Source organism: Musca domestica, unplaced genomic scaffold, assembly GCF_030504385.1.
Source record: "Musca domestica strain aabys unplaced genomic scaffold, Musca_domestica.polishedcontigs.V.1.1 2, whole genome shotgun sequence".
Taxonomy (NCBI): domain Eukaryota; kingdom Metazoa; phylum Arthropoda; class Insecta; order Diptera; family Muscidae; genus Musca; species Musca domestica.
The window spans coordinates 20414648-20431150 of NW_026712249.1; the positions used below are offsets into that span (position 1 = coordinate 20414648).

The following is a 16503-nucleotide window of genomic DNA, read 5'->3' on the forward strand; positions in this document are numbered from 1 at the left end:
CCTGACCGAGAACTGAGGCAAAGATTAGGATTTGCAAAGTTAGATCGAAATCGGATTATTGCTTCTCTTTCTGTGCAGAAAATATATATTTTGAAAATTTCGACCTTTTGTGGGGTATGTACCAGAAGGAGTGGACCGATAATTTCCATCTTAACGCTAGACCTTGGGTTAGTAAAAATATTGTGATGTGTGTTATTTTAAGGCAATCGTACACTTTTATCACATCTTAAAGGAATTACAGTTATTCAAAATGTTGACCGTTTGTGTGGGAGGTACTTGATGGAGTGGGCCAATATCGTCCATTTTCGCACCAGATCTAGTACTGATGGAAATATTGGGATTTGCACAAAATGTAATGATATTTTTTCTTTTAATGGGGCAAATTGTTGTCTTTGAAAATATCGACCATTTTTTGGGGAGGTACCAGAAGGAGTGGACCAATATTACCCATCTCCGAACTCGATCTAAGTTTGGCAATACTATTACCATGTACCAAATTTGTATCAAATCGGATACTTCCTTCGAGAGTTGTGGTGCGCAGCAGCCAGTCAGACAGACCGATGGGCGAACGGAAGGACACTTATAGATCGACTCCAAATGTCCCGAAACGGATTTGGTTCAAAGAGACCTAGGGTCTAAAACAGTTATTTCGCTGAAGCATGTTTTGGCCGTATCAAATGATATATACCCCCTGTAGCCATATAGCTGAGGGTATAAAAAAGAGAAGGTGTAAAAAGGAAAATAACACTCAGGATCGATAGATTTTTTTGACGGCTTGTAGAGGTTATTTCAGATATCTTAAATTAAAAAAAAATATTATATTAAAGTCCTTATAAAATAAATGGCTTATAAAAGTTCCTTATCCTTTGAAAGACCACTGAACCCCTTTTCGAAAAATTATTTTCAAGCTTAAAATAAACATGTAAAAACCATTTGCCCTTTTATACGAATAACAATGTTCATGTCACCTCATATTTAAATTTAAATACCACTTTGCCCACCACCAAATATCCACTTCGAATTAACAATAATAAAAACAAATTGTTTAAACCAAACAAAAAATCAAGAGGCAATAAAAAAAGTCATACTTACATTTATAACAACTCTTTCGCAAAAATCATGATCATGAGGAATGGGTTCAAAGTGTTGTGGCCCGCCACCATAGCCATGACCAGCCCCCCCTTCTTCGTCTTGACTGCTCAATTTGGGTAAAGACCTAAGGGAGAAAAGTAGAAAAACAAAAAAACAAATAAATTATTATCATTATGGTTTTTTTTTAATATATGAGAAATGCAATTTAAACACTTAGCCTATGGAGAATTGTTTTTTGTTGTTGATTTGCTTTACAAAAACTATAAAAATCCTTGTAAAACTGTAAAGCCTTCTTCAGCCATGAGCCAAGTGGCAAGTCTGTCATCCTGCCAGTTGCTCTTTTGCATGTTGCCAAAAAAGGGAAGGAAAAACCCAGCCAAACCAATGCTTGAAAGCCATGTTTGTTCAACCACTTGTAAGCAACGTCATCAACAATTGCAATCACAATTTGTAACCCACACACACATACACACACCGAACATTGCGAGCAATAGGTCGGCTCCAAGTTTTTGGCTCGTTGACAAAAACCCAAAAAAAAAGTGTGGTTGTTAAAGTTCACACTGTAATCTAAATCAATTTAGCCATAATTGTAATTTGCCACATAATAAAGCTGATATGTTTTTTTTAGTTTCTTTTCAATAAAAATGGAATGCCATTTTAAGGAGAGGTTTTCGGTTCTTTGTTGTTGCACCTTGTGCCTATGCCAGCAGCAAGCCATTATATTGCCATAAATGTTTAATTGACCTGAAGTGCTGGGAATAATTTTTAATACTCAAAACACAGGCAGGAAATAAGAAAACGTAAGAACATTTAAATGTTTAAAATAGTGATAACTTAGGGTTACTCAGGAGAATATTTTTGAGGCATTCTAAACAAGGCGACCATCACAGAGCGAATACCGCTTTGGTGTCTTCTAAACATAAATAATTTTTCGGAACACATGCTGGGAGTTTCAGGAACCGAAAAGGGTATATTAAAAGCATATATTAAACATTTACAATATAAGCTTGGATAGCTTTACAACGAACGAATTGGAATTTGGAAAATACCGAATATAGCCGTTATAACGGGGTCTATACGACGTGGACCTACATAGGCATTGTTTTTTATAAGCCATTACCATATTCAAATTCGAAACTTGAAATAAACGGTGAATAATGCAGCTAAAATCGTCAAAATTTCGTATATACGGAGCTACCGTTATATCGTAGCTGTACGAAGTCCTGGACCAGCAAAGACAATTTTCTGTCATAGGCTGCAGCATCCATTACGAACTTCAAATATGACATCTCAAACAATTTCGGTGGGTATTATACCTAAACTCAAAAAACCGAATATAGGGAGGTACTAATATAGGGGGCCTATAAGAAGACCTAGACCTGCATAGACAATTTTCTGTCACAGACTGTAGTTCCCATTACGAACTCTTAATACGTAATTTGAAACAATTCCGGTTAATAATGGCGCTAAAATCATCAAAATACCGAATATAGGGAGGTACCGTTATATGGGAGCTATACGAAGACGTGGACCTGTCCAGACAATTTTCTGTCTTAGGCTGTAGTATCCATTTCGAACTTCAAATACCAAATTTGAAACAATTCCTGTGAATAATGACGCTAAAATTATCAAAATACCGAATATTGGGAGGTACCGTTATATGGGGGCTATATGAAGACGTGGACATACATGACCCATTTACGAACTTAATCTGCCTACTGGAAAATTAAACACGTGTGCAAAATTTTAGCCTTCTATCTCAAGTCGTTCGAAAGATAGCGTGATTACAACAGACAGACGGACAGACTAATCGACTTAGAATTTTACGCTGATCAAGAATATATATGCGGAATGACAAAGTTAATATACCCTGCATAGTATGGTGGAGGGTATAAAAACACGATTCAAGTCCCGAACTCCCATTATAAAAACCTGACGACTAACTTAATGCTCCGAAGGTATCAGATAAGGCTGGGTTTTTTAAAATTCGCACTAGAACGAAAAATACTAAATGGTACTAAATTTGGTACAATTCCGATTTGGGTGAACCGATGCTGAAATTTTGATACAAGATTGCTATTGCATTGTAGGATTGACGCATATAGAAGTTTTGGAATTTTGAACTTATGTGCACTAAATCGTACTAAATTTCGTACAATTTAATTTTTGGGAAAACCGGAAGAGTTCGAAGCGTAAAATTTAAAATTGGATGGATACTGCTTTAAATCTGGTTTTGGAAATACATACTAAAAAGTATAAAATTGTACTAAAATTGATATTTGGATAGGGTATTGACTTGGACCACTAAACTTTGGCATTGAGATCATCTTCTGTGCTGTTTGGTTGATACATGGCAGAGGAATTGGAAATAAGTACTAAAAAGTACGAAGATTACTAAATGGTATTAACATTTATATCTGGCGAAAGATAGAGCCGAAGGTCTGAAATTTGGCGTAAGAGTCTTTGACATTGTGTAGTATAAACAAGACAAAGGATTTCTTCCAATTCTAACCAAAAGTACTAAAATTCACTAAATTTGGTACCATTTGGTATTATGTGAACGAATAGTGGTAAAATCTTGAAATTTGGTATAAGAATCAATTCTTGGAAGTGGGTCGATTCCTTACATCAGGAGGGGTCGAAATTGTGTAATAAGTGTAAGAATTTTACTAAATCGTACTAAATTTGGTACAATTCCGTTTTGGGTGAAGATAAGAAGCAGGTAATTTGAAATGTTGGTATTTGGTGGTAAATTTTGTTGGTGGTATATTTGTGATAAAAAGATGATTTTGGAAATATGTTCTAAAAGTGCACGAAAGGTACTAAATAGTACTTAATTTGGTACAATTTGGTATTGGTTGAATATATTGTGCTCAAAATCTGAAATTTGGTATCAGGGACGCTGTTCATGTGCAGTCCTGACATAAGAAGTTTGTTTGAAAAATGTGTACTAAAATTGTACAAAAATAACAAAATGGTACTAAACTTCGTTTACGGCGAAGTAATAGAGCTGAAATCCTGAAATTTGGTGTTGGTGTCATTGGTTAAGATATAGGTGACATTGGTTAAGATATAGGGGTGGTTTTAAAATGCGTCCTATAATTGTTCGCAAAGAACCAAGTGGTACTAGGTTGGGTATTGGATGCAGGGATAGAGCTCAAATTCTGAAATTTTATGTTGGTGTCTCGGTTGGTATCTAGAATTGAGATATAGAGGTGGTACTAAATTGGGTATTGGTTAAAAGAATAGTGCTGGAATCCCGAAATTTGGAATTGATGTCTCTGTGGGTATCTCATGGAGGTTTTGCAAATGCGTACTATAATTATTTCAAGAGTACTAAATGGTACTAATTTTGGATCACTGTTGGATGTAGAGATGTCGATTGTTTTACATATGCTTACTAAATGTTACTAAATTTTTGTATCGGGTAAAGGGATAGAGCTGAAATTCATTAATTTGATATTGAGATCTCTTTTGTAGACTACCTGAGAAGACTGTGGATAAGTTTTGGAAGTCCACCATTAAAAGAATACCTTTTACATGGTTTCTTTGAAGAGAGGAACTTCAATCGGTCTTCTATGTATAGAGGACCTTCTATAAGCTATCTATGTAGAAAAGGCATTTTAAAACAGACGTGAGCAATGATGTGTTGTACGCATCCGGCCAAATGCTCATAGTTTTTGTTGAACAACGAGTCAATAACTAAGTAAACGTTGTAACATGCCATAAAAAATGCTTTCGTTAGGTACACGTAGAGATGTGTCAATTTAGTTCATAGTTAAGTACACCGGCTCCTAAACGTATGAGTGATTTCATAATCTTCATATAAATTGATATCACTCATACGCAGAGTTGTCCACGGAGTGGAACAAGTATTTAATGGATTAGGTGTTCTCTGAGGGTCTTAAAAGAAGAGAAAGTCGTTTACAAGTCTTAAATGAAAAAATAAATTTTATATATTTTCGATAACTAGACCGAAAATCCAGCGTAGAATTTTATAAGGGGAAAACCTTGGAAATGTCTCCTTAGGATACAAGACCTTTAAACAATTTTTTCGGATTTGGAAAATTTTTGGGAGGTCTTACAAGTCCTTGGGGAGCTCTTTAATATAGAAAAGCTATATGTTGGGATACTTATATATAAATTACCTTTGGGAGGTTTCTATAGGTTATGGAAGTCTGTGTAATTCAGTTTTTTTTTTAATATAAAATATTGGGGAGATGGGGTTTTGGTACAGTACTTTTGGTAGGTATTCGGAAGATCTTTGGCTGAATATAAAATACAATATAGACGGAATACTTGTGGGAGGTTTTATATATATGGAGAAACTTTGGCAGCACCTTCTTATTGAGATCCGCTTTAAATAGAAACCCTTTGAATAGCTTCTAAGAAAACATTTATGGATATAAGGCATTCTATGGGTAATAGACCATGGGATGACTTCTATAGGCAGTAGACACTTGAAGTTATAAGTGAAAGTCATTCCCGTGGTCTTAATCATCTAGAAGATTTTTAAAAGTCTACTTAAGGGTGAGAACATTTCATCAGCTTGATGTTACCTTTAAACATAAAATTAGTTTGTTTCTCATTCATTTTCTCAAAAATATTCGGATTTTTTTTCTCATTTCCATCATCATTTATTGAGCAGCTCTAACGTTTTCTAGCCGTGACACCTCACCGACTGTGGTATTAAAAAAGAAAATGCATAGCTGTTGAAAAACTAAACGCTTCATGCATTTCCATTGCACTTTTGCCGAGTACATAGAGCGAGATAGAGAGCTATGAAAGAAACATAGCACTGCTTAACACTGTAGGTTATACATAAAACTTAGATATATAGAAATGGAAGTATATATGCGGCATGTGACGTCATAGACTGTTGTATATAGGTAAAGGGAGAATGAAACAGAAACAGAGAGAGAAAATATCAATCAAGAAAAGAGATTGAGAAAGAGAGTGGCAGTGGCATTAATACCCTATGACCGCCTTATGAAGAAAGTGAATGACGTTTTAATACCGTTTGTTCAAAAGTTGACGTTAATGATTTGTTTTCATGAACCGCAATAGGGAGAAAGAGAAAGAGAGAGCGAGAGAGAACTGAATGACGAGCGGCCTCACTGAGGGTTTAACATTTGACCCAATTTCAATGTAAATGAATGCATCTACAATGCACACACACACACAGAGAGAGATTTAAAATCCAAAACATATATATGTATATATGCACGTTCATTCGTCAGCATTTTATACAGCTGTAGATAGGAATATACACACACAAACACCTGTATATATAGGCAGAATATACATAATTTTTTGAAGTGTTTTTATTATCGGTTTCACAGTCTAAGACCAGCCTAAGCTGATTGGAGGGATTTGAAAAAATAGATGCCAGTCGTATTAGGTGGAATTAATGGGAGCTTGGAAATATTAAAGAAAAACCAGTAAAGAAAGTCCTAAAGTCGGGCGGGGCCGACTTTATGATACCCTACACCACTTTACATAGTTTAATAGAGCTCCACATAACAATTCGAAGTTGTTATGGGAGAATTCCAATCATACACCATATGATTATAATTATAATTTAAAGTCCAAAGGATTAAATATGCCGAAGCATTTGTATCTTTCACATTCGGACTTATACAGGGTTGCTCATATTCGACGGACCTTTGGGCCCTTTTGGGCCCATTCCAATCGACGAGGCTTGTCCGCATGCAACATTCTTTGCGTCAATTGAATTTTGTACGGGAACAAATGCAAATCAATGCGAATAATCCGTTGTAAAGTGGACCGAGCCATGCCCAACTGCTGAGAACGGCATTTTTGGGATGTTCTTGGGGACCTCTCAACACTGGCTCTTACGGCAGCGATATTCTCGGCTGATCGCCAATTGACTTTTTCTGTTGAATATAAATTTCAGAGCGCTCGCGTGGCGTGTATTGGTTCATGGTAAAAATCTGCTTGGACTGACGCTTCAAACGCGGTATGTCATTCAGCGATGTGACATCTCTGTCAAAAGTTATGGCGTTGCCAGATGGGTGCGTCGAATATGGGCAACCCTGTATTGCCCATTTGGTGCAAAATTAATTTTAAATCGGATAAAGATATATATGGGAGCTATATCCATATCTGAACCAATCTCCAAAAAATTTAGGAAAAATATTTCTGAGCTGCATTTGATATATTTCCCCAAATATTTTTGTTACAGATTTCATATTACGGCTGCGGAGGACAAAAATAACAAATCGGATGAACAATAATATATGGGAGCTATTGCTATATCTGAACCGATCTTCACCAAATTTGACATACTAGCTTCTAGACTAAATTCGGTCGTAAGTGTCAAATTTCATCCCATTTGGGAAAATATTAGACGTTTGGTGCACAATAAAAGCAAATCGGACGAAGTTATATATGGACGCTATATCCAAATCTGAACCGATCTCGATAAAATTTAGCAAAAGTATTTCTGAGCTGCATTCGACATATTTCCCCAAATATTGTTGTTACAGAGTGCATATTACGCCTGCGGAGGACAAAAATAACAAATCGGATGAACAATAAACATGGGAGCTTTAGCTACATCTGATCGGATTTCGATCAAAAATGGCATATTTATTTTCATGCCTAATTTGGTTGTATGTGCAAAATTCCATACTATTCGGGCTGATATTACACGTATGGTGCACAATAAAAGGCAAATCCGACGAAGATATATATGGGAGCTATATCTAAATTTTTACCGATTATCTCCAATTTCAATAGAGTTCGTCCTGGGGCCAAACTAATGATTTGTGCAAAATTTCATCTGGATCGGGTAATAAATGCGAACTGTACTTTTTATTACAAAAATACATGGACAGACGGACGGACGGACGGACATGCATAAATCAACTTAGAATGTGATTCTAGGCAGATCATCAAAAGGGAATTATAGGTATATCTCGTTTTCTTTTGCCTGTTACAAACAAATGCCCAAAGACATAATACCTTGACCACCTTGGGGTGTAGGGTACAAAAATGCACAAAGACATAATACCCTGACCACCTTGTGGTGTAGGGTACAAAAATAGGAGCTCTTACTTTTTCAGAATTCCTCTTAGGTGTTTACCGATTTTGTATAAAGTAAAGATAACTTGGTTTTGGGAAGAACTCGGATTTTGTGAATGTGGGAGATACGTTTTCATTTAAAGATTCCCGGCTCTTCTCAAAACCTCTTTCCAATACTGCGGTTAAAAAAATTCCCAACTACAGTTGGAAAGTCAAAAAGGTTATTTCTTAGTATATAGCGGCAAAAATACAATGCAGTGCAACCCATACATTCACATCTACACATACGTGTACATACCTACACCTAACTAAATATATGTGTCATCTATATATAGATACATAACTAAAAATAGTTTAGCCTTGTCTATTCTCTCTCTCTCACCTGGGGACAAGGTGAAAGGTAGGCAGGCAAGCAGGCGAACGAATAAAAAGAAGGTTGAATTTGACTGTTGCGCCTGTTCTAGCATTTAATTGATGACAAGTAGGTACCCACCCTCTCTCTCTTTGTCGCAACAGCACCTACATCAACAAGGTACACTACGAGACATGCGGAAAATGCAGAGCGGCAAAAATGCCAAAACGGCGTCATAGACAAGTGCAATTACATTTGCAATGTTAATTTCAATACGAAAGCAATGAACTTTTCAATTCGATGACTCAATAAAATGCAATTCAGAGATATATGTATGTAAGTCGAAATATGGATTTGGGCTGAAAACATTGTTATATTTATATTTTTGTTCACTTTGAAAATTTGGAAAATAATTTTCGGCGATTTCGTTAAAAAAAAACAAAGGATTCAGTAGATTCTTGAGTCGTAGAAATGCGATGACCACACAACACTTCTCTGGATAAATATTTGATCTGGTCAAAAAATTATACTCCACAATGTATAACAAAAAAATTAGAACGAGTTTAAGAATAGCAATAACGGTCCATAGCTTCTTTTACCTCCTAAATCGGAGGACACAAATTAAGAAAAAAAAAACATTCTGAAAAAATTTAAATATATTCTCGATTTTCTTAAAACTTCGTACATTGCAATAATTCTGGCAACATGTGATCAAGGACGAAGTTGCGGTTTGGTGGTATCGTCTGGTACGGTCTGAAACCTTCCCGATAAATGATACATATTTAAAATATCTATCAAATATGGACACCTAATAGTTCTATCAATGTAAGGCTAAGATCAAATGTGAAAACGAACAAAATCGGTTTACCCATATTGTAAAGCTCCTCACAGAGGGTCAAAAAGTAAAGCTAACAATAGAAGGTATATATATTGGCGTTTTGAGGGTTTACTTGGCAAAGTAGCCTAAATTTTTAAATTAAATTTTTTGTATTTCAATTCCTTGGAAAACTTGAATTTTAGGTATACTGGGAGAGATGAAAGAAACTGCTGTCATTTCTAAGCCACATGTTAAAATTATTTCAGTGACAGCTCATTATATTGCTTACAAGCGTACGAGAGCATTTTGGTGAGAATTTTCCAGGAAAAAAGTTATTCGTGATGGAATTCAAGCGTGATAGTGTGATTTCTTTATATTTGGCTGGAAAACCACAAGTGGCTATCGTTAGAGCACCCGAGCATTTAAATGTGAGTAAATCTTTTGTGTCTCGTACCATCGCTCGTTACCGTGATACTGGTAGCATAGCCCGACGTCAAGAAAGTGGACGGAAGAAAACAGCAACATCAGCAGAAATGGTTCGATAAGTAAAGAAGCGACTTGATCGAAACCCGCGTCGTAGTGGCCGAAAAATGGCTCGCGAGCTGAGCATATCGCAATATTCCATTCGGCAAGTATTGAAAAATGAGCTGGCGGTAAAGCCATTGAAATTCAAAAAATTGCAAGAACTTACACTGCAACAGAAAGAAAAAAACTAAAAAAGCTAAAGAGTTGCTTCGCTTGACCGAAAGTGGTGAACTGCCGAATTTGGTTTTCTCCGATGAGAAAACATTCGTTGTCGTTGTCCAGCAGTTTGTAAACAAACAAAATGATCGTGTTTACCTGCCAAAGAGGTCAGCTGAAAATGTGTACCTTCGGTTGGGCACCAGAACTCAAGCGGCGGCCATGGTGGTGGTGTGGTTCGCCATAACAACCGATGGTCGCTCTCCGCTCGTATTAATCGACCGTTGCATCAAAATAAATGCCGATTATTATCGTGAAAATATTCTGGAGGGTGTATTAAAGCCTTGGGCACGCAAACATTTTGGCCGCAGACCTGGAACATTCCAACAGGACTCAGCATCATCCCACTCTGCACGCGCCACCTAAGAATGGTTACAAAATAAGGTTCCTCGCTTCATTTCCAGCGCACAATAGCCGCCAAAATTTCTCCGGATACCTATCCGTTGGACTATTGTGTCTGGAGAGATTTTGGAAAGCAAGGTTGGCACTAAAAAATACCAAAGTGTCGATCACCTCAAGCAGGCACTTCGCCGGGAATTTGCCAAAATACCGCAGAGTAACATTCAGGCAGCGTGTGACGGTTTTATTGGCCGTTTGAAGGCCATAATTCGGGTCAAAGGTGACCAATTCGAACAAATCTAAACTTATTCTAAAAGATGATGAAATATCCGACATTTTTTGCTTTCATTCAATAAAATTAAAATTAAGTAAAATTATGGCAGTTTTTTATCTCACCCTGTAGGTCCATAGATTATAGCCCACATACAACGGTAACCTCCCGATAGTCGATATTTTGACAGGACATTATTCAATTGTTTTGAATTTCGTATTTAGAATTGGTAATGGGTACTAGAGCCTACGACAAAAAAACTACGTATGCAGGCCCAAGTCTTCCCATATCCTCCATATAACGGTACCTTCCAATATTCGGTACTTTAATGATTTTAGCGAAATTATTCACCGGAGTTGTTACAAATTTTGTATTTAGAATTCGTAATGGGTACTACTGCCTATGACAGAAAATTGTCTATACAGGTCTAGGTCTTCGTATGGGCCTCATACATCAGTACCTCCCTATATTTTCACGAATTTAGGTACAATATGCACCGAAATTGTTTGACATTTCGTACTTAGAGTTCGTAATGAGAACTACTGTCTTGTGACAGAAAATTGCCTAAGCAGGTCCATGTCTTCGTATAGGTCCCATACAGCAATACCCCCCTATATTCGGTATTTTAATGATTTTAGCGACATTATTCACCGGAGTTGTTTAAAATTTCGTAATTAGCGTTCGTAATGTGAACTGCAGTCTATGACAGAAAATTGTCTATGCAGGTCCAGGTCTAGGTCTTCGTTTAGTCTCCATATATCGGTACCTCCCTATATTCGGTATTTTAATGATTTTAGGTACAATATTCACTTAAATTGTTTGAAATTTCGTATTTAGAGTTCGTAATGAGAACTACATTCTATGACAGAAAATTGTCTATGCAGGTCCAGGTCTTCGTATGGTCCCCATATATCGATTTTAGGTACAATATGCAACGAAATTGTTTGAAATTTCGTATTTAGAGTTCGTAGAGGGAACTTCTGTCTTGTGACAGAAAATTGTCTATGCAGGTCCAGGTTCAAATAGCGCCCATATGGCCGTACCTCCTTATATTCGAAAATTTCACGATTTTATGTACACTATTCGCCGACATTGTTTGAAATTTCGTATTTGAAGTTCCTAATAACTACTACAGCATGTGACAAAAAATTGTCTAAGCAGGTCCAGGTCTTGGTATAAGCCCCTTATATCAGTACCTCCCTATATTCGGAATTTTAACGATTTTAAGTACAATATTCACCTAAATTGTTTGAAATTTATTTGAAGTTCATAATAGATACTACAGCTCTTGACAAAAAATTTTCTATGCAGGTCCAGGTCTTCGTATGGGCCCCATATATCAGTACCTCCCTATATTTGGACCATTTTAGGTACAATATGTACCGAAATTGTTTGAAATTTCGTATTTAGAGTTCGTAAAGAGATCTGTTGTCTTGTGACAAAAAAAATGTCTATGCAGGTCCAGGTCTTCTTGTAGGCATCATATGTCCGTACCTCTTTATAATCGGTATTTTGACGATTTTAGGTACAATATTCAACGAAAGCGTTTAACATATCGTATTTGAAGTTCCTATGTTCCCTAGAGCCTGTGACAGAAAATTGTCTGTGCAGGACCAGGTCTTCGTATAGCCCCGATACAAAGGTACCCCCCTATATTCGGTATTTTAGGTGATTTTGGCTACATTATTCACCGAAATTGTTTGTATTGAAGCATGTGACAAAAAGTGTCTTTCCAGGTGTAGGTCCAGGTCTTCGTATATCCCCGATATAACGGTATCTCCTTATATTCGGTATTTGGGTGATTTCAGCTACACTATTCAACGTTTTTTTATACCCTACACCACATAGTGGTAAGGGTATTATGTCTTTGTGCATTTGTTTGTAACATGGAGAAGGAAACGAGATAGACCCATAGTTACTTTTGAGAACCTTCATAGAATCACTTTCTGAGTCGATTTATGCATGTCAGTCCGTTTGTCCGTCCGTCCGTCCGTCTGTCCATGTATTCTTGTGAACAAAATGCAGGTCGTATTTATTATCCGATTGAGATGAAATTTTCCAAACAATATTTTTTTGGCCCAAGGACGAACCCTATTGAAATTGGTGAGAATCGGATCAAATTTAGATATAGCTCCCATATATATCTTCATCCGATTTCGGGTTAAATGTGCACCAAATGTCTACTATCAGTCCAAATTACCTGAATTTTGGCACACCCAACCGAGTTCGGCCTAGAAGCAAGTATATCAAATTTGGAGAAAATCGGTTCAGATATAGCTATAGCTCCCATATATATCTTTCATCCGATTTTATTCTTAAAGTCCCTCACATTCCTACTATGCACTCCACAACCGTGATATTTGGTACCAGGTATTAGATGGAGCACAGAAATAGCTGTTTCAAATTTTATAGAAATCGGTTCAGATTTGGATATAGCTCCCATATATATCTTCATCCGATTTCGGGTTAATTGACCACCAAATGGCCAATATCAGCCCAAATGGCCCGAATTTTGGCACATGTGACCGAGATTAGCCTTAAAGCAAATACAAAAAATTTGGAGAAAATCGGTTCAGAAACAGCTATAGCTCCCATATATATGTTTTATCCGATTTGGTGTTTAAGCCTCTCACATTCGTAATATGCACTCCACAAGAATGATATTTGGTACCAGATATAAGATACAGAAATAGCTGTTTGTAATTTTATCGAAATCGGTTCAGATTTGGATATAGCTCCCATATATATCTTCAGCCGATTTCGGGTTAATTGTGCACCAAATGGCCGATATAATTCCAAATGGACTGAATTTTAGTACATCGGACCAAATTCAGCCTAGAAGCAAGTATATCAAATTTAGTGAAAATCGGTTCAGATATAGATATAGCAACCATATATATGTTTCATCCGATTTCAGGTTAATTGTGCACTAAATGGTCAATATCAGCCCAAATCACCTGAATTTTCATACATAAGACCGAATTCAGTCTAGAAGCTAATACGTCAAATTTGGAGAAACCCGGTTCGGAGGTAGCCATAGTTCGTAAAATGCACGATAGAATTAGATAGATTTTGATTTTGTACCAAATATCTCATAGAGCTCTGAAATGCCCTGTATAAACCTTTTTACGAGAGCTCTACTAAATATGCATAGTGGTGTAGGGTATCATATAGTCGGCCCCGCCCGACTTTTGAGCTTTCCTTACTGGTTTTTTTTTTGAGTTGCGTATTTGAATATTGTAATGGCTTATGACAAAAGCAGCCTATGCAGGTCCACGTCTTCGTATAGATCCCATTATAAGGGCTATATTTAGTATTTTTAAGATTTAAACAGAATTTTTAACGTTTTTTTTTTTTTTTTTTTTTTTTTTTTTGAAAATTTCCAAGTTCGTTCCAAATGTTGGAGGATATTAAAAGTTCGTCCTGGCAGAACTTACTGCTCTTTTACTTGTTTAGCTTATGTTTGATCACATATTTCGTATTTAAAGTTCATAATGGGAACTACGATTTATGACAGAAAATTGTCTGCGTAGGTCCAGGTCTTCGATTAGGCCCCATATATCAGTATCTCCCTATATTCGGTATTTTGATGATTGTAGCTACATTATTTACCGGATTTTTTGTTTTCAAGTTTAGTATTAGAATAATCTAATGGCTTATAACAAAAGTTGCCAATGCAGATCCACTTCTACGTATAGACTCCAATATAAGGACTATACTCAGCATTATTAAGATTTTAACAGAATTTTTAATGGATTTTTTGAAAATTTCAAATTCGGCCCGTCCGAACATACAGCTTTTTTACTTGTATTCCTTATGTTTGATCACATACAAAATCAAGTAAATATTCTTGTATACCGAAAAAGTAGCTTTTGGTACATTTCGTAATATTTTTAATGGCCCTTATCACCACTATCTTCATAAGAGGAGATGCTTCCTCACATAGGAGATGCTTCCTCACTAATTAAAAAGTATCCTTGATATTCGAATACCTAACCAATCCACTCTCCAGGATTGCATTCCCGGTTATTGTTGTCGTCATTATGTACAGCGATACACAATTATGTACTGACACTACTACTACCACCACAATAACCGAATGCCACTTCCTATGTGTCATGAAAAAGTAGAGAATACTCTGACGTCATAACCCAGTTTATATAGGTTACTCGTATATATACATGTGCGTATGTGTAAATGCACAGAGATGCTCTATGTATTGTTTCCTGACAATGAGATAAGAAAAACAATAGAATTTATCCGGAACTCCAGAAGGATTGGTGTGTGTGTGCGTAGAGGAATGCCAGCATATTCGTATTTCAATATGAAGCTATTTATGCTCCATAGAAAGAGAAAAACAAAAACGATGACATTTCTATGCATCCTTAGGATAGTTTTTTTATATCCTCCACCATAGTATGGAGGGTGTATTAAGTTTGTTATTCCGTTTGTAGCACCTCGAAATATACCCCACAAAGTATATATATTTCTGATCAGCATAAAATTCTATGTCGATAGGTAGATTGATAAAATTCTACGCAAATGTGTATTATGTCTGCAGGACTTTTGGCATTAAAAATTGGCCATGTAGGTCCACGTCTTCGTTAGCCCCCATATAACGGTACCTCCCGATATTGGGTATTTTGATGATTTTAGAGACATTATTCACCGGAATTGTTTCGAGTTACGTATTTAGAGTTCGTAATGGGAACTAAAGTCTGTGACAGAAAATTGTCTGTGCAGGTCCACGTCTTCGCATAGCCCCCACATAACGGTACCCCACGATATTCGGTATTTTGATGATTTTAGAGACATTATTTACCGGAACTATTTCAAATTTGGTATTTGAAGTTCGTAATGAGTACTACATACTACGACAGAAAATGAGCCATGTAGGTCCACGCCTTTATATAGCCCCCATATGAAGGTACCTCCCGATATTGGGTATTTTGGTGATTTTAGCGACATTATTTACCGGATCTGTTTCAAATTTCGTAATCGTAGTTCGTAATGGGAACTAAAGTCCGTGACAGAAAATTGTCTGTGCAGGTCCACGTTTTATAACCCCCATGGTACCTCCCTATATTCGGAATTTTGATGATTTTAGCGACATTATTTACCGGATCTGTTTCAAATTTCGTAATGATAGTTCGTAATGAACACTGCAGCCTAGGCCAGAAAATTGTCTGTGCAGGTCAACGCCTTCGTATAGCCCCCATATAACGATACCTCCCGATAATCGGTATTTTGATGATTTTAGCGACATTATTTACCGGAACTATTTCAAATTTAGTATTTGAAGCTTGTAAAGAATACTACAGCCTATGACAGAAAATTGTTTGTGCAAGTCCAGGTCTTTGTATAGCCCCCATATAACGGTACCCCCCGATATTTTTATGATTTTAGCGACATTATATACCGGATCTGTTTCAAATTTCGTAATGATAGTTCGTAATGAATACTACAGCCTGTGCCATAAAATTGTGTCGGTATTTTAATGATTTTAGCTACATTATAAACAGATTTTTTTTTTCAAGTTTCGCATTTGAATATTGTAATAGCTGGTGACAAAAGTGGCCTATGCAGGTCCACTTCGTCGTATAGACCCTAACATACGGCTACATTCGGTATTTTTAAGATTTTAATAGAATTTTTAAAAGATTTTATTTTTTTTTTGAAAATTGCCAAATTTGTACCTATTGGTGGAGGGTATTCAAAGTTCGACCCGGCCGGACTTACAGCTTTTTTACTTGTTTTCCCTTTTTGTCTATCAGCATTGTTGTTGCTGCTATAATTGTTGTATTGATCTATCAGCTGTTATATAATAACTTGTTATTGAGTTTA

The 16503-nt window shown here is 36.4% G+C and overlaps 1 protein-coding gene across 5 annotated transcripts in view; it reads right to left on the reverse strand.

The window, feature by feature from the left end:
• LOC101892946 (potassium voltage-gated channel protein Shaker) overlaps positions 1-16503 on the reverse strand; it is a 619449-nt gene that overhangs the window by 104084 nt on the left and 498862 nt on the right. For all 5 annotated transcript variants that reach the window (XM_059121942.1, XM_059121941.1, XM_059121940.1 and 2 more), the window contains exon 2: positions 1093-1216. In XM_059121942.1, the coding sequence (XP_058977925.1) occupies positions 1093-1216 (124 nt within the window). The remainder of the gene's footprint in view (positions 1-1092; positions 1217-16503) is intronic.